The sequence below is a fragment of the Letharia columbiana genome (assembly GCF_014066305.1).
Source record: "Letharia columbiana isolate WasteWater2 chromosome Unknown Sc0000018_s1, whole genome shotgun sequence".
NCBI lineage: Eukaryota > Fungi > Ascomycota > Lecanoromycetes > Lecanorales > Parmeliaceae > Letharia > Letharia columbiana.
This window is the reverse complement of record NW_023501059.1, coordinates 278003-295200: the sequence shown is the minus strand read 5'-3', so window position 1 is coordinate 295200 and position 17198 is coordinate 278003. Positions and strand designations below refer to the sequence as shown.

General features: G+C 49.6%; 4 protein-coding genes across 4 annotated transcripts; 2 read left to right on the top strand and 2 right to left on the bottom strand.

Annotated features, from left to right (window-relative positions):
* Positions 1 to 413: 413 nt before the first annotated feature.
* On the bottom strand, positions 414 to 4318 carry HO173_006210 (uncharacterized protein; the record flags this gene model as incomplete). Its single annotated transcript, XM_037308121.1, has 3 exons — positions 414 to 565; positions 620 to 4244; positions 4298 to 4318. The coding sequence occupies 3 exons, from the start codon at positions 4316 to 4318 to the stop codon at positions 414 to 416; spliced, it is 3798 nt and encodes a 1265-aa protein (XP_037164895.1).
* Positions 4319 to 5010: 692 nt separating this feature from the next.
* Positions 5011 to 5620, top strand: HO173_006209 (uncharacterized protein; the record flags this gene model as incomplete). Its single annotated transcript, XM_037308120.1, has 2 exons — positions 5011 to 5077; positions 5169 to 5620. The coding sequence occupies 2 exons, from the start codon at positions 5011 to 5013 to the stop codon at positions 5618 to 5620; spliced, it is 519 nt and encodes a 172-aa protein (XP_037164894.1).
* Positions 5621 to 5679: 59 nt separating this feature from the next.
* Positions 5680 to 6130, bottom strand: HO173_006208 (uncharacterized protein; the record flags this gene model as incomplete). The annotated part of the gene is made up of 2 exons (XM_037308119.1): positions 5680 to 6002; positions 6055 to 6130. 2 exons carry the CDS (start codon positions 6128 to 6130, stop codon positions 5680 to 5682), a joined length of 399 nt encoding a protein of 132 aa, XP_037164893.1.
* Positions 6131 to 10886: 4756 nt separating this feature from the next.
* On the top strand, positions 10887 to 11762 carry HO173_006207 (uncharacterized protein; the record flags this gene model as incomplete). The annotated part of the gene is made up of 3 exons (XM_037308118.1): positions 10887 to 11052; positions 11114 to 11671; positions 11722 to 11762. The coding sequence occupies 3 exons, from the start codon at positions 10887 to 10889 to the stop codon at positions 11760 to 11762; spliced, it is 765 nt and encodes a 254-aa protein (XP_037164892.1).
* Positions 11763 to 17198: the final 5436 nt, after the last annotated feature.

Genomic DNA, 17198 nt, shown 5'->3' with positions numbered 1-17198 from the left:
GCTGCGGTGCGGAGGCTCTGGAATGTGTACGTTACAAGAACGAGGGAAAGGAAAGGGAAGGGAAGGGAAGGAAAGGAGGCCGTTGGAGAGTAGATAGATACCAAAAAGCCAAAAAAATATAAAAACAAAAAACAAAAACTGTCCTAGATCGCTGTAGTGTATTTTGCATAGATGGATAGATATCGATCGATCAATCAGCAGGAGTTAGGGAGTCAATTTTTCCGGAGCAGCTTTCTTCATTGTGTACGCTGAAGCACAGTGGAGCGAAGTCAAGTGCGAGAGGAGGGAGAGTTCATGTACCAAAACACCATGAAAACGGTATGCCTGCATTGTACATTCAGTAATTTTCCCACATGTACAACCCTTCTATGCAAAGACGCCGCCAACTCTACGCTATACGACCCCTAGATCGATCACAGCGTCCGTTTCTCGGACATAGTTTCGTAGCTCTGCACCTGATCCCCCAGCTTGAACTCCGTCCAGTTTTCAAAGCCCATACCACATTCACTACCCTTGCGCATCTCCGTGACGTCTTTCTTCACGTTCTTGAGGGAAGAAAGCGTGCCTTGCATTGGGTTAGCACAGAAGTCGTGAGACAGGGGTCCATGGAGTAGCGTACCATCGTAAACAACCTCCTTCCCCCTCAGCACCCTGATTTTATGGTTTCTCCCAACCACACCATTTCTAACTTTACACCCAGCAAACGGCACTGTAACTCTCCCCTTTGTATTGATTTCAAACACCTGCGCAATCTCAGCCTCGCCCAAGACCTTCTGAGTAACGATAGCCGGTAGCATTTCGCTAAGCTTCGCTTTCACGTCATCGACGAGCCTGTAAATGATTCTCTGGTCCAGGATCTTGACTTTTTTAGCTTCTGCCATGCGCTGTATACTCCCATCGACGGTTGTATTGAAGGAGATGATGCTGCCTTTTGCGACGGCAGCGTGATCGACATCGAACTCGGTCACAGGCCCGACGCCAGTGCGGAGAATGTGAGGGCGCACTTCGCTGTTGCCGAGAGCGGAGACGGCATCGGCGACAGCTTCGACAGAACCAGAGACGTCGGCTTTGATGATGAAGAAGACTTCTTGGAACGATGGCGTTGAAGGAGTGCTTTGCCCTTCTGTGGGGGTGGCAGCATCACGATCTGTTTCAGCAAGTCCGGCTGCTCTCTCCAATTCTTCCCGCTTTTCTTCCCGCTTTTCTTGCTCGAGACGGCGAGCTTCGTTCACTGCGGCCATGTCGGTAGCCATTCGGGTCCGTTCGTAGGCTTCAAGGCGATAATCGATCACGGCTTTAGCTCCTTGTTCGTCAGGTGCTTGGAGAACTTCATCGCCCGCGGCAGGTTGCTCGCGCCAGCCATCAATTTCAACGGGTGTGCCAGGCCCTGCAGACTTGAGCATGACGCTCGCTTCGTTTCGTAGACTCCGAACTCTAGCCCAGGAAGTGCCGGCGACAATGATATCGCCTGGTCTGAGGGTACCACGTCTGACAAGCACAGTAGCAACACGGCCAGCTTTTTTAGTAGTAGCTTCAAGTACCCAACCTTCAGCCTGACCATCAGTCTCAGAGCGCATGTCAAGAATGTCTGCAAGGGCAACAGCGGCATCTTCTAGCTCTTCCATGCCTTGACCGGTCTTGCCACTGACGCAGACGACTTGGGTGTCTCCTCCGTAGTCTTCAATCTCAACACCATATCTAGCCAGATCTTGCTTGACTCGCTCAACGTTGGAATCTTCTTTGTCAATTTTGTTGACCGCTACGATCATTGGAACTTTGGCCGTTTGAGCGTGTCTGATGGCTTCGATGGTTTGAGGCTTTACACTGTCGTCCGCGGCGACAACCAAAATGACGATGTCTGTAACATTCGCACCTCGCTGACGCATGCTGAGGAATGCTTCATGACCTGGTGTATCCAAGAATGTGACAAGCCGTCCGCCAGGCATGGGCACGGAGAAGGCACCAATGTGTTGGGTGATCCCACCATGCTCGGATGCTGCTACTGATGACTTTCGGAGGTAGTCTAGAAGCGTGGTCTTCCCATGATCCACATGTCCCATAATGGTGACCACAGGAGGACGAGGAGGCAACACTGACGTGTCCTCCGCAGGCGGTCTAGGAAGCAGATCTTGATTCTCAGCTTGCTCGACTATCGGCTCGAAATTGAACTCGGCTGCTACAAGTCCAGCAGTCTCTGCATCAAGGACGTGGTCGTTATTGGTCTCCTCAAAGCCAAGAGCTTTCATCTTGTGAATGAAGTCGTCGACCCTGACCTTCAAGATGCCAGCAAGGTTGGAAACGCTGATGAATTCGGGTAGGTAGATGGGCGTCGCTGGGGCTGTCGCCCTCTGTATAGCCCTGGCTTTCTTTCGTTGCTCTTTGCGTCCCATTCGTCGGGCTGCACGATCTTCATCATCTTCATCGGCATCGTCGTAGGTCGAAACCACCTTCTTACTCTTTCGCAGTTTATCACGGTCACCACCTCTAACATGAGGCATAGATGTGCTTTCGTACAATGAGTGCCTTGCAATATCTCGTCCCCGCGGTTCATGTCTAGTACGCCTTTCTCTCTCTAATGCAGAAAACTCGGGTTTTCTCGCATTCTGCTCGCGCGCGAGCTCAAAGGACGATGGTTGAGACGGTCTATCAGCTTGACCAAGATGACCGCGTTCAGAAGACTCTTCAAGGGGAGGCTGGCTTCCTGCCGAGGGGGGTTCCCATCGCTTCCAACCGCCTGTGAACTTTGCTACTTTTGATCGATCTTCCGAGAGTCTACCCGCAACCTCCTGACCAGACCTCTTGTCTGTGATGCCCTGCACTCCATTCACTTGCGGTTTCGTTGCCGATTGAGCTCGCCAGTTTACCAAATGGCTCCCAGTCGTCGACGTGTCGGGCGCATCGGCCGTAGTGGGTTTAACATGCTGCGCTTCAGATCCATCAGGCTCAAGAGACCAATGGGAATATTTCATGGCTTCGGATGTAGCAGTCTCATATTGGCCCCCAAGACCGACAAATTCGCCACCTTTCGTCTTCTCCATGCGCTCCATTTTTTCTCGTTCGATTGCACTTGCCCTGGCAATTGCTCGGGTGTCTGCGGAGCGCTCTTGGGTGGGAGATTGCTCTGGCGGCGAATGCCCGGGAGAGGCATCATATCCTGGTCGTCTTACATGTTTCCAATGCTTGACGTGGTCCGTTGGCCCTTGCGCAGTGGTAGAAGCAATTGGGGTCTGGCAACTATAGCAAAAGTGATACTTTGGAGGATTGGTTTTCCCACACTCTTGACATTGCCAATTTGCCATAAAAGGCTTCACAGTCTGACAAGTAGGGCACTTTCGGTCCCTCTCAGGATTGTGTTGTGCACAGGAAGGACAGTACCAATCTCCCTGCCGAAATTTCGGCTTTGCTGTGGACTGGGAGATATGGTAATTAAGCTGGGCATCGCGGGTTTGACGATATCCAAGTAACCCCTCATTATTTGTGTTCTCCTGCGTACCCTGTCGTTGGGTACCAGAGGTCTGAATTGGGAAAGTACGCGCAGTCTCCTCCAAAGGGGCATCTCTTCTCGCTTGTAACTCCTGTCTCGACGGGTATCCTGGGACAGAAGATGTATGCGGTGAATGACTGATCCGATGGACAGGGAGACGAGGCTCAGGAGCAGCTTCTCTCTGGAAGCTTTGTCGCAAGGCCTGCTCTTCCGAGGTCAATTCGGTTGTAATTCCACTTTTGGCCCAACCACCAAATCTCGGCTTTCGTGGCGTGTGCGATTCGGGTGGTGGTGGTCTTTGTAGCGAATATCCCCTACCTACATGTTGAAGGACACGAGACCCTTGCGTAGTTTCGTTCTCTTCAACTTGTGGTGGTGCTTGTAGCGTACGTCCCCTAGCTGTATGTCTACGGATACGAGGCTCTTGCGTAGTCTCTTTCTCTTCAAGTTGTGGTGGTTCTCTTGTAAGATTATTTTGCAGTGCATTCCTCAATGCCTTCTCTTCTGGTGTCAAGTCGCTTGGTGCTGCCGGTCTAGTCCTGGCCCAACCGCCACCGAAAGGTCGTGGTGGCTGGCTCCTTCTGGCTAAGTCCGAGTCTTGAGTTCCATCCTCTTCTTTCTGTGCTACCGCAATGGCAGGCGGCCTTTGGAAGGCTCGAGTAGAGCTAACAAATCGACGTTGAGATCTCCTGAGAGCATGGACTGATGCAAACTGTATGCGTGTGAGACAGAAGATGCAGACATCGTTGGTGACTGGAATCTAAACACCATTAGCACTGGGAAAGGTATACACGCGCGCAGCAGTCGAAATACCTTCAAGGCTTGACTTCTCATCCTGTGGCAATTGCGGAAAAGTCTGCTCGAGAAGAGCGCGAGAGGTAAGAAAAGTGTTAAGGATCGGCGAACAGGGATGATCTTCTCCGAGACCAACTCAACTAGGAAGGTCTAGGGCTAGGGCTGGGAAATCTTACTTTTGGCTGCTCAGAACAAAGTAAATTCCTCTCCAATCCTTGCCCATCCACCACCACAAAGCTTCATAGGCCAGCGACGTTAATGAGTGAGGTACGTACAAGGTATCTTCTCGACGAGGCTAATTCTGCGCAACAGAGCTCAAGCTCTGCCTTCCCGTTGCTGCTGGCCCTGAAACTAGGGTGGTACTACGAGTAACGGGAGCTACCAGCAAAAAGTCATCCCTAACTGAAACTACAGTATGTCCAGTGCCCACACCGTGCCTTCCGGGTTCGGCCGAAGAATTAAGGGCGAAGAGTTGGCACTTGTGAAGCAAACGAGCCGCCTCTGAACTATAGGTGCCCAAATCCCGTTGATATAATATTGTTCGGGCTTCCGGGCAGCAGATTCTCATTATCGGAAGCGAGCGACCTTGAGTCCTTGACGGACTCGGCGCGATTCCGCAACCCGAGACCCTCAGGAATATATAAAGTGCCCGCTCGCCATTGCGTTGTGAAGCAAGAATTGTCAAGCCACAGGCATTCAGTCCCTTGTACTTCTACCACACAGCCATCACAATGGAGAGGACTCTTGTACTCCGCACAGCGCAAACCCTGGGCTTGGGCGCATCGGCCACGCTACTTGGTAAGATTCCTAGTTATTCTCCTCCAAGCTATCCCCATTTTCCAAACTACTTCTGTAGTGCACAATCGCTGACATGCTAGTATCCTCGCAGGTGCCGGCTTCGCCATAACCGTGCAAGCCATCCCCGCCATTCTGCTCTCCCCGCGAGATCTGCTCCTGCGCCAATGGCGGACCATCTACGACGTGGGTATCGCCTACGGCCCGCCATTCGCTGTGACATCCTGCCTGAGCCTTGGCTACGTCGCGTATGATTCCTACGGCTCGGATTCGGCGGATTGGATGGTCTACGCCTTTTCCGCGCTGTGTACGGTGGGGATCGTGCCGTTCACCAAGCTTACGCTGGATGATATCAACGCGACGCTGATTGCGGAGGGAGGGGTTGATGGAGGGAGTAATGTGCTGATGGCTAAGAAGACGGAGGCGAAGGGGTTGGAGGAGAAGGAGGTCAGGGAATTGGTGAAGAGGTGGTGGTTTTGGAATTTGATGAGGATGATGATGCCGTTGGTTGGAACTGTGATGGGGTTGTGGACCGCTTTGAAATGAGAACATCCTATTCAACGCCGTCGGTGTACAGTATCGAAGAGGCTGATGACACGCTCCAGCTATCGTCCACCATAACATGCCCACAAGGCCTCCAGATCCTCTTCGTCGGTCCGAGACAAGCCCTTGCTCCACCCATGCATCGTCTCATAGCCCGTCTCCTTGCTATCCCTCCCTTTGATAGCCTTCAACTCCCCCTTCGCCCTCTCCAACTCCTTCTTCAACCACTCAATCTCCGTCTCCTGCTGCATCCAATCCTTCTTCAACCGGCCGAGCTCCTCCATCAGCGTCTCGTTCTTCTTCTCGCACATGGTTGCGACCGTACGCTTGGCGTACTTGGGTACTTTGAGGAGGCGGAAGATGGTGGTGTTGTTGTTCATGGTGTCTGTCTTCCCGTCAGCAGTGCTGCAGAATGAAAGGGTGGTCGGAGGACTCACGTTTGGACTTTCGAACAACGCCAGCTCCGGGGATCGGTGCGGAGCGGAGGGCTGGGCGGGACTTTGTGATGACCATTTTCGTGCGAGGCATCTCGATTGATGAGGTTGGTGGGAAAGTGTGGGACGGTGTGTGGTGAGTGGGGATTCGTCCAGCGAATGTAAGGTTGAGCAGATGAGGAGTCGAGATGATGTAGATGTATGTGGTGCAGGAATGTATGTTTAAGCAGTGGATGATGTTGTTGAAGAAAGGAAGGAAGTTCGGAACGAGGACTCAGCTTATATTTATACCCGTCACCTGCTGGTGGCTGGAAGTTGACAATAGGAACATTCAATTGAAAGGATCGAAAGTCTGCAATGAATAGGGGTGAGTACTCAGTGCCATTGTTGCGATTTCCGTTAATAGGAAAATTCGTCACATTCACTCGTTCTGCCTCGGACCTTGCGATTGTGAAGTAGGATGAATGGCCGGGCGAAAAGTTGAGACGTAAGGCTGACATTGTCAATAGGGCAAGAGATCAACGGTAGATAGTCAACGGTAAACTTGAGTAGTGAGCCCGTACTGTTATTCGAAGGCCTGAAAGAACCACGGATGCTCAATACGAGCTCTCAAAGCGTTGGGACCTCTATTCCTTTGAAAAATGCCACTGAGAATTTTGGAATATACCCATGCGCGTATAATTCACAAGACTTGAAAAGGTTCGCAAAACCCCCTGCGATCAAGCTATCTCCTCAGAATGAGCATGAGTAGAACATCATCACTTGATCTAACTGGCCAAATCCTCAACAACTTCTCGAGACAAGACTTCTCTCGCATTCTTGACTGTCGCATGGGCAGCCTTTGTTTTTACTCAGTATTGTTTCCCATGGCATTGATTTTGTGTCGCCAGAGCATCGTCATAAGCGGTTCATTGGGACCTTGGAGGACATGCCAGGTTGGATGTTGGACCATGATGCATTCGCAACGTTTGATCATCAGGAAGGTTGGTGGGTGTTGTTGCTTGGTACCGCTGTCTAAGGTAGATTCGTTGATGCGCTAGCATGGCATCTGTAAGCGCCTCCGGGTTCTTAACTTATGTAGTAGCACAAGCCCAGAGAGGACCTGGCGAGTAGGGCGAAACACGAGTCAAAGGCAACAATAGTCTGGTTATTTGAGGCAACGTCTCGCCAGAAGATCTAGTACACTACTCTTTGGCATAAGCATAAGGAATTTAGGCTAGGGTTGTGGGAGTATATGCTGGATTGTGGAGTTCTTCATGTCCAATGGCTACGAGAACTCAACTGACTTGTAGGACACAAAGCCCGATGCGAAGACTCTAAACGAGGTTTCGAGAGTGATATACCAAGTAGGGCTGAATATGAAACAATGTATGATTGGGTGAGTCGAGAATTCAAGGTGTTAACGTAGAATGATGCTCTTTTTGATGCGCGTTAGAAGTACCGCAGTATCTCGTCGTCTCGTTGACATGGCGATTGAGGTGTGGAATTTGTCAAACGCTTGATTGGTGTAATCTTATGGCTCCGATCACCGAGTGAAAGCATACCATTGGCCAGTGTTCCGGCCGATTTTCCAATGGCCCACAGCAAAGGGTCTCGCAGTCTGCGAAAGCCTGAGTCCTCTTCGCTGATGACAATACACAACTTCATAGCTCGACAGTATGCATTACAGCGGTCGTTCGGCATTGCTGGTTGGCAGTGTAGCTTTGATCATATTTTCTTCACCTCTGGTGAATCTACGTCTCATCTCCCGGCGACTCTCTGCAGCGAGATTATGGTGGGACGATGCATTCATCGCAATCAGTTTGGTAGGCCTGACCCATTGGCATCACATATCAGGGTTACGCTTGCTTAGAAAAACACCAGCTGGTCTCTTACTCATACTACGCCGGAGTCATGCTAAGTAGTCCACTGCGTTTATCACCCACGTTCTCCGGTATTCTCGCTAATCTAAGTCAGTGGTACACAATGGAATGGGAAGACATTCCGATTCTGTCTCACTGATCAAGTTAGAAAATCTACTCAAGGTACCTCCAGACCCGTATACCCTCTGGTGTACGATGCTCACCTTCCTCAAACGTAATCTCTATGCTGGCAATTTCCCGTACCTCGTCATCCTCAGTATCACCAAAATATCAGTCCTCTTCTTCTATCTCCGCCTCTTCGGGACCCCCGGGACTCACCAAGGCTTTCAGAAGCTCTTGTACACCACACAAGCCCTCGTCGTGGCATGGCTTATCGCTTCGGCCCTCCCAGCAATCTTCCGATGTCGTCCAATCGATGATACGTGGAATCCGCTGGTGGTTGGTGCACCTGACGTTGGACGTTACTGCGACAACGACAATACCTACTACGTCTCGACCTCTGCTTTCAACGTGGCTCTCGATTTTTGGATTGTTGTGCTACCACTCTCCATCATCTGCAGCTCTCGGCAAGGCGCAAGGTCGGCTTAAGTGTTATCTTCCTACTTGGAGGCTTGTAGGTATCATTTGAACATCTCATTGCTGCAGTATGCGTATGCTCACATTCATCGCCCACCTAGTATCTGCGGGGCAAGTATTGCTCGGGTGTACACTGTCGCCAACGTCAGTCTTACCGATTCTTCATGTGAGTAATGAATGCTGGAATTGGACTTTTTGCGGTCTGGATTTCGGTTCAATAATCTCCGCTAGCTGACACATAATCAGATGGTACCAACGCTTCAATGATTTGGTCCAGTGTCGGAATCAGACTTGGTATCATCTGTGCATGCCTACCAACTGTTCAACCCGTCCTCCAACTTTTCACCAGAAAGGTCCGCGATGCTATACCACAATTACGGGCGAGAGGTGAAAATAGCGGTCTGTGGTGTTCGGAATCCGCGGCAACGGGAAGTCCCCAAAAGAGTAGGCGTGAACGAGATGGAACGTACAGTACGTTGGATGAGGAGTTGGCGACCCTTCATCTTGCATACAGCAACAGCACGCTGGTATCCGAGAGGAATGGATTGCGGTAGGGGACGGAGTCAGTTGATGACAACATGGGTATGCCTGTGATTAGGATCCGATTCGAAAGTCTACCGAAGGGTGAATTATAGATATAAGTCGAGGATCCGGAGCCCATGCGCATCGAGATACTTGAGCCATTTGACTAGCAGATAGCCATCCATGTGTCAAATGATGAGGTCTTACCTCTAAATATTCCTGAAAACTTTCAATGGATCCCCTCCATCCCCTGCCAAAGCACACTGCCTCTCCAACCTACCTCTCTTCAGCTCTCGCAGGCTCACCTCTACAATTTTAGGACTAGCCCAGCTGACAGCGCTTCCAACCACTCCGTACCCCATCGTCGGTACCCTTTCAGTGACATAAGCCTGTGTATCCTCATCTTCCATCCTTCCATCCGTCTAGCCCACCGGCCCAAGGAGCTGAGTGGTTCGAACCCTTTGTTGTTTGCAGAATACTGCCACTTGACATATACTCGGCCGAATTCTGCAGGTCACGTCGGCAGATTGATCGCCCTTAGTCCAAATCGTGGATGTAATCCTGCGCCATCTGGATACTGCCCTTCTACACAGCGAGCAGAATTCTTCTCAGGCGCTGACGATCATGTATCTGTCTGTCATTTCGAACTTATTCTGGATATTATTGTATTTGTAGGCCGCCGCTGGTCGTGTGGGAGTCGTCAATGTGCGTCAACAGACGCTCGTTATTGTCTGCGATCCTTGACACTGGGCCGCTGTAAGTAAACTCGGTAAGACTGGCTCACCTCTGCGCTGCGCGGTGGTCATGTGGCGTCCATATGATCTTCTTCGTCCTCAAATTAAGCACACAGGACAAAGCCCAGAGCACCCACAAATTCCCCAGTGAGCACGATCGTGCGTTCCATCCATTCCCCCTTCCGTTTGCTGCGCCAGTCAGAGTTGGCCTTCCCTCCTGTTACGCAGCATTAGTAACGACACCCTTCTTCTCATCCACCCACGAAGCCAGCCTCGCAGTCATGGTATCGTGGTGGTAGCGTTGAACAACTTCCTCACCCTACATTTTGTCCAAATAAAACGGTCGCAAGGCGCTCTATACTTGGACTAGTCCAGACTCACTTGGACTGTCTAGCATTTGGACCGACTGTAGATTGTATAGATAGCTTCATTCTGGACTGATCCAGGCCTCTGGACGGACCAGTCCGACTATCGGGCGGCTTGACTGTCAAACCCCTGCCGACTGCTCGATACAAAGGATGCATCTCCACGTGGTATGTAGCCAGAGGGCTCTCAGCGCTTCCTGCTCCGACAGTGGGCAACGGCTGACCTTTAGAGAGAAGCCTGCCAATGAACATCCAACGTGACACTCCGGTCTGGCACATAGGCGGAAAACAGGCCGCAGAAGACGAAAGTGCGGAATTCCATGGGGGAGTTCGCCACGATCTTTGGCACTTGAGAGCGCCTGGACTGATGCGAAACGATAGCCATCAGGAGATGTCTTGCCGTGGGATGGTAAGAAGTCCCTTCATATTGTGAGTTCGTTGCATAAGGTGTATTGTCCGGTACGTCTTTCTAGAAGAGTCCGACATGAATAGTCTGGGGAACTGAGTCGTTGTTTCTTTAGAAAATCATTCAACTGCACTCAAAAATGCTTACTGCTACTCACGTACGTCCCAGAGCATGGGCTGGCATCGTCGTTTCCAGGCAGTCAGCACTGATCCATCCTTCTTACATGTTGTGTAGAGGATCTCTGTGTCGGTTAAACTTCGGTGGATTACAGAACGGTGACATCGGTGTTTTTGGCCAATATAACCTTCTGCTCTTAAGCAATTGCAGTTGTAACAAGAAGAAGAAAAAGTAAGGAGTGGACTAGAACACAATGGCTGTGAACACTGTCATTGCTTTCGATCTCTACGGCACCCTGCTATCCACTGAGTCGATTGCGAAAGAACTGGCCACCCACTTTGGACAAGAAAAAGCGGCCAGTCTCGCGGGATTGTGGAGACGGTATCAATTGGAGTATACATGGCGCCTGAACAGCATGAGTACACCAGCCCGATAAAAATACCTTCCGTTGCTTCCGACCTTCCGCTAATAAGTCCCAAGACCAATACCAGCCCTTCTCCGACATCACCCGCAACTCCCTTGACCACGCTTTGGCAGACTTCGATCTCTCCCTCGACGACAAGTCGACTAGCCAATTGATGAAAGCCTACGACTCCCTTTCCACGTTCCCAGACGTATCCCCAGCCTTGAAAGCCATTGCCGACGAAACCGGAATAACGGCCGTCGTCTTCTCGAACGGCACCAACTCTATGGTCACTAACTCTGTGCAATCATCTCCGGACCTGGGTCCTCATGCAAGTGTCTTCAAGGAAATCGTTACCGTGGAGCAGGTAAAGTGCTTCAAGCCGGATCCGCGCGTGTATCATCATCTTGCGGAGAAGATGGGGAAGGGGAAGACGAAGGAAGAGATGGGACAGATGTGGTTGGTGTCGGGGAACCCGTTTGACGTTGTGGGTGCTAGGGCCGTGGGCATGCAGGCTGCGTGGGTTGATAGAGGAGGAGCTGGGTGGACGGATGGGTTGGTGTGGGGCGAGACGGGCAGGCCAACGGCTGTTGTGAAGGGGTTGGGAGAGGTGGTGGAGGCGGTTAAGAAGTATTGTAGGTCTGGGTAAATTTAATGATATAGGTCTTCTTGCTAATCTTGGCAGGCAAATGTAGTACATATCTAAGGGCATATCGGTCGAAATGAAAGTTGCGAGAGTGTGTATCTACGGAAGGGGTAGTAGCACTTTGTAAAACCGCCTCAGCCTGAAGCATAATACCAAAATCCTGGAGGGCAAAGCATGGGATAGCGCGCTTTCCGAAACATTTCCACTAATGTAAGAGGGTTTAGAATCTTGACAATGGTAAAGAGCCTCCACAGCGGTTGAATGATATGCATGCAAGTGTATAGACTAGTCTCCCTCTATGTAAGAGAATGTAGCAAAAGTCATGCATATAGGGCGGGAACCCACGACGAAAGTGTACAAATCGACGCGACGCCAGAAGAAAGTGCAGTTTCCACCGAAGTTTTTCTCCAAATCATCATGCATTGAGGGCGGGAACCCTTGACGATAATGTAGAAGTCTTACACGGCGCCAGAAAGAAAGTGACAGTCTCCACTGAAGTTTTTCCAATTCAACATGCATTGAGGGCGAAAGCCCTCTGCTGAATTGTAGGAACCCTGTAGTCCAGGGCCAGTGCTGGAAGAAGGTGCCAATTTCCATTGAAGTTTTCTCAATATCATCCTTCATAGATGGCGAATGCCCTCTCTAGAGTTGTAGAAGTCCTGTATTTCAGGCCCGGTACCAGAAACAAGTGGCAGTCTCCACGAACTGCTTCTAAAAACGTTGCAGCTTCGATGGATGTGGCAAGGAGTAAGAGGACGAGAGGAAGAGTATAGGCTGTATCAAGTATTAGAACTTTGACGTAGTATAGGCTGAAGGGAGCCACTCGGCTCGTATGTAATGGGGAAGTTGGATCCACCGAAGAAGTATGACGGGAAACAGAGTTTCAATTGTGTCTGACTGGCTTTCCTATGTGTAGAAAGTTCGGAATGCCGTATCTTGATGTCGCTACCTGTAGTATAGCAGATAGGTTAGTCCAATGTAAATTCTTCAAGTGGGGTGTACCAAATGTTTACACCGCCCGGCAATTTGATTGAAATACCTGAGTATCGCGGGTAGCTTCTTCTTTGGAGGCCTCGTCCGTATCGACGGTAGACTGATAAGGCGTCGAATGAGGAGACGACAGGTGGAATACACTGTGTACGAGACGTTACAGCTGGTGCTGTGTGTTGCGGGGGGCAAGTAGAGAGCCGTGGCTGCCTGTGCGAGAATCATTAAAAGCCTTCAGCACCGGTCAAAAAAAACGCAACCTTTCAGAGTGAGAGTGCAGGAGTGTGGGACACACTTTGAGAGTCGAACAAGGTGACCAAAAAAGTTATATCTTTGGCGTACTGGAGATGTATGTTTGAAGCTATGTTTGCTAGGACTGCCTGGAGACGTCTCCTTTGTTCAGTGCTTGTTTGTCAGACGTTTACTGAAAGCGCCCTCACTTGCTATTTTGCTACCGATGTTACTCTATGTAAAACATCATCCCTGTTCTCCCACTATCAGATACACTAACACAGCTACAGATAATGGCTTGTGCCACAGTCCAACCCGCTATTCGCTAAGCGGTTAGACGCTTAAAACGATGCACTTCTACCTTACATTGAGTTCTTCTGGAGAGGGTGGCCTACTTAAGATTCATTTGTATGATAAGGTAAGCCGGTAAAAGTAGCGCGGCTAAAAGACCGCGGAGCCGAATAGAAGAAGCAGAGAACGCGCAGAGTAATACTCAGCCTTGTCCGGATTGCCATAGCACACCTGATTATTCTTTTGCTTGGCGAGAGACTTCCCCCGGTATATGAGTCCTCGGACATCTGCAAAGGCGTGAGGCATTTTTGGGTGTATGCTAAAACATAGTGTGAAGTATACTGTTTCACTAAGACACTGCTGCAGAAGACGGGTCCGACCACTTCAAAACTTAAGGTTGTGAGGAGTTTTGTGCAATGCAGATCAAAGTCGCTTTGTTTTGTGGCAAATCTGCAGAACGGATTCGACTGCTTTGATCGGGAAGGATGTGAGAAAATTTCTTCGACGTGAGCCGTGATTGCGGACACTAGCAAGATCTGAGAGCATATCCATGTATCAGAGAAGGGGGTATACGTACGATGATCACTACTTTCCGGGGGGGGGGCGCTTAAAAGCCAATTTCTCGCTGTCTCAGGGTGAACGTCTATTGGTTGATGTATTCCATGCAGCCCGGCACTTGCTTTCGGGCTCTTTCCCCGTCATGGATCTCCCTCTCCCCGTCTCGGAGATTGCGACCCAAAATAAGACCACAAATACCTGGCCTACTGTATGATGTTATCACTAGGGTCATACAAGTGGACCTGGGCTGGCGCATTACCGGGGTCATCCCCGGTAAGGTGTCAGACGCTGCTGGCACGCTGTAAAGTATGGACTGCAATACATCTGACGCAGATTGATTATCAAGCACAGCACTCAAAGACGGAATGAGTCCCATATTTTGCAAGGCCAACTTAGATGATTGCGCCGTCTATTCTGTGGGACAAATGAAATTCAATTCTGACTCTGGTTTTCGACTTAGAACCTTCAGTTTTCCGACCCACCAAATTTCCGCTTATGCATAACTTTCGCCCGATGCTCTTACCGTATGAACCTCAAGATTTGTGTAACCATGTTGTCGTGCCTTGATGATGAGGGACTCAGAATCAGCGGTTAGGATTTGATAGGCGGCTCCAAAATCGCGTTGGATTAATGTTGTGTAGACTAGAAGATAAGCCTGCTTCTCGCCAAGATTTCAGTCAAGCTGTAGCATAAGGCATTGCTTTTGCAGCAGAACGCAGGACGATGTAGATCCAGGGTTAAGAAATTTTGTGGCCGCTATGCAAGAAGCCGTTTTGCCTAGTACTTTCTTTCTCCGTCAATCTTAGGCTGATCCATCCAGTCAAGCTTCTAGACGAGCCTGCATATATTATTTTGCCACAATGTCATGCTGTCTAAACAAGCTTGGTCTTCATCACTTCACTCTTCAGTCGCCCTAAAGACGGGAAGGGACGGGCGGGTATTAGCGCTAAGGTTATAAGGACTACAAAAGAGAGGAGTGACACCTCGTTTCTCTACTTTAAGTAGTTTGCTGATAGGCGCGACAGTCTATATGGCAAGGGAAATATTCATTTTAAAACCCACAAAAAGCTCGTTGATAGACCTCACTGCTATCTACGGGCGGCAAGCGCTTATTTACACGACCCGCCGTCAAGTTGAACGACAGTCGGTCGACTTACGTGTAGAGACGGTATAATTTTCAAAGTAAGGTCAACGAATGGAAACACTTGCTGCTTAGTCATATCAATATCTGGGCCTGTTCTGACAAGCAATGGTGAGTCAAGTTCAGATGACTCTGGGGTCTGCTTTGATGCACATAAATGAGCACTTAAGCTAGCTGATGTACATTTTCTGTGTTTTTTGGAGTGTCCCAGCAGTTACTGAAGCCTCAGTCTATTCCAACCATCAAAGGTTTTGGAATCAGAGTCCACTCGAGTCTGTAGTATGCATAGAAAAGTCCCACGAGACTAAGGAATCTTGGCTGACTGCTGTTGAAGAAGGAAAAAAAGCCAAGGTCTTATAGATTCGGTCTTCCAAGACAAGTATGTTGGCAAAAAGTTGTGGCACCTGTCAACCTGCTTCAGTTCTCCACACCTTTCACCAGGGTGCAATTCCATAATCGGGAACTTGTCCCGATAGCACCTTACTCGGGATATTTTGCCACCCACAGAGTGCGTCCGTCGCGAAAGAACCTGCTCCAGGGAGACATAGCAGGCACCATGCTTAGAGGCTGGATGTAGTATATGTGCAAGGTATTAGAGCCCAAGTATTTTTTAGGCTCGTTGGACGTTTTAGAAGTCACTCATACAATGGTTTATGGAGCAGGGAAAAATTGACGAAACGGTATGTAAGAACCGCCATTCCCTTGAAATCGAAGCCGGCATTGCAAAGGACTACTCTCATTCAAGGGAGCGTACGTGTAAAGAAATGGGTGTGTATAGCGGTTACCTCCCACTCAAAGCCTAGCAACCTGCCAAATTTGCTGTATATCTGGTTTAGATATAGTCTTTCTTCGCTCGCTCTAGAATTTTGGTTAGAAAATCGATGAAAGAAAGTAAAAGACTTAGACGGACTCCAATTAATTCTGTAAATTCAGCTTCGACAAAAGTTTTCTCTTCTTTTTGCAAAAAACTTCGTTACTAGTCTTCGTGTCTGATCGAAAAGAGACAAAAACTGAAGAGTGTAGGGGCAAGCGAGTTTTGGTGTGAATCAGGTCCCGCTAGACTTTTACTGGGAACATTATTACGACTTCTTCCGTCTAATTAAAGTGCTCAGGGGTGCGCCGATGCTGGTTAAACTTGGCTTAGTCATGATCTTCATTCTTTTTCACTTCAAATCCCATCACCCCACTACGGCTCTAATGATTGCAGACCACATGTGTGCACCCATCTGCCTATCTACATAATGTACACTTCTGATTCGCTGCCAAAAGACCTTTTTGTCTTATTACAAACAAACAACCCCTTCGCTTCCTACTCTTGGAATGGCATTGTAGTAAAGCTTCCAATCCTTCTGGAAATTATATACAATCCTAGATGTCGTTTGTCAACTTTGTCCTCTCCATCCAAAACCCACCTACTAAGCTCTAGGTAAGAATGGGGAAGAAAGTACGAACAGCCTAGCGCAGCGTCACTGACAGACTTCGCAGTGATCTTCGCTCTCACTCCCTAAGTTTTCCCTCTTACTTTTAAACACACCAACACACATACTTTTTAATTCGTTGCCAACCACCAGATGATCGATGATCTCGAGGCTCGTATACTGGCTAGCATACCTCCATTTCGATCTCTATATCATGCACATGCTGCTGTCCTTAAATGCGGAGTTCTCAGAAGTGGGATACCTGGCCAATGGATCAGTGATGGCACCTATCTAAGCCTCCAATAATCTACACCGTCCCTCACACTCGCAGCTAGAGTGACTGTATCTTCTAAACAAAGAAGCTCCATATTTTGGCACTCTCTGCTGACCTTCACTGACGATCTTCACGCCGGGATTGGAGATCCCGACGGGCGCAATTTCGATGTAAGCACCCGCTTTTTTCTGGCCAACCAGGCCCCATACCCATCGACTATCGAGTGACAGCCACCCTTGACCGAGGCTGCAACTGGTAGAGTTCCGCAAGCATACCCAGCGTTGCTCTTCACGTTGCAGCTTCAAGCCCTATCGCTGGCAAGGGTGAAGTATGTCCCACATCCCTTCTAGCCCACAAGGCCCACAAATTCATCGAAGACCACCAGTAGAGTCACAGCGACTGCCTGTAATTCAAGCTGCAGCTGGTACAGCTCTGCAAGCATACCCAGTCATGCTATTCACATTGCAGCTTCAGACCTTGGTGGTGGCAATGGTGAAGTATATTCCACGTCCCTTCTAGCCCACAAGGCCCACTAATTCATCAAATACCACCATTAGAGTCACAGCAGCTGCCCGCATTGCGAGCTGCAGCTAGTGGAACTCCGCAGTCACATCCG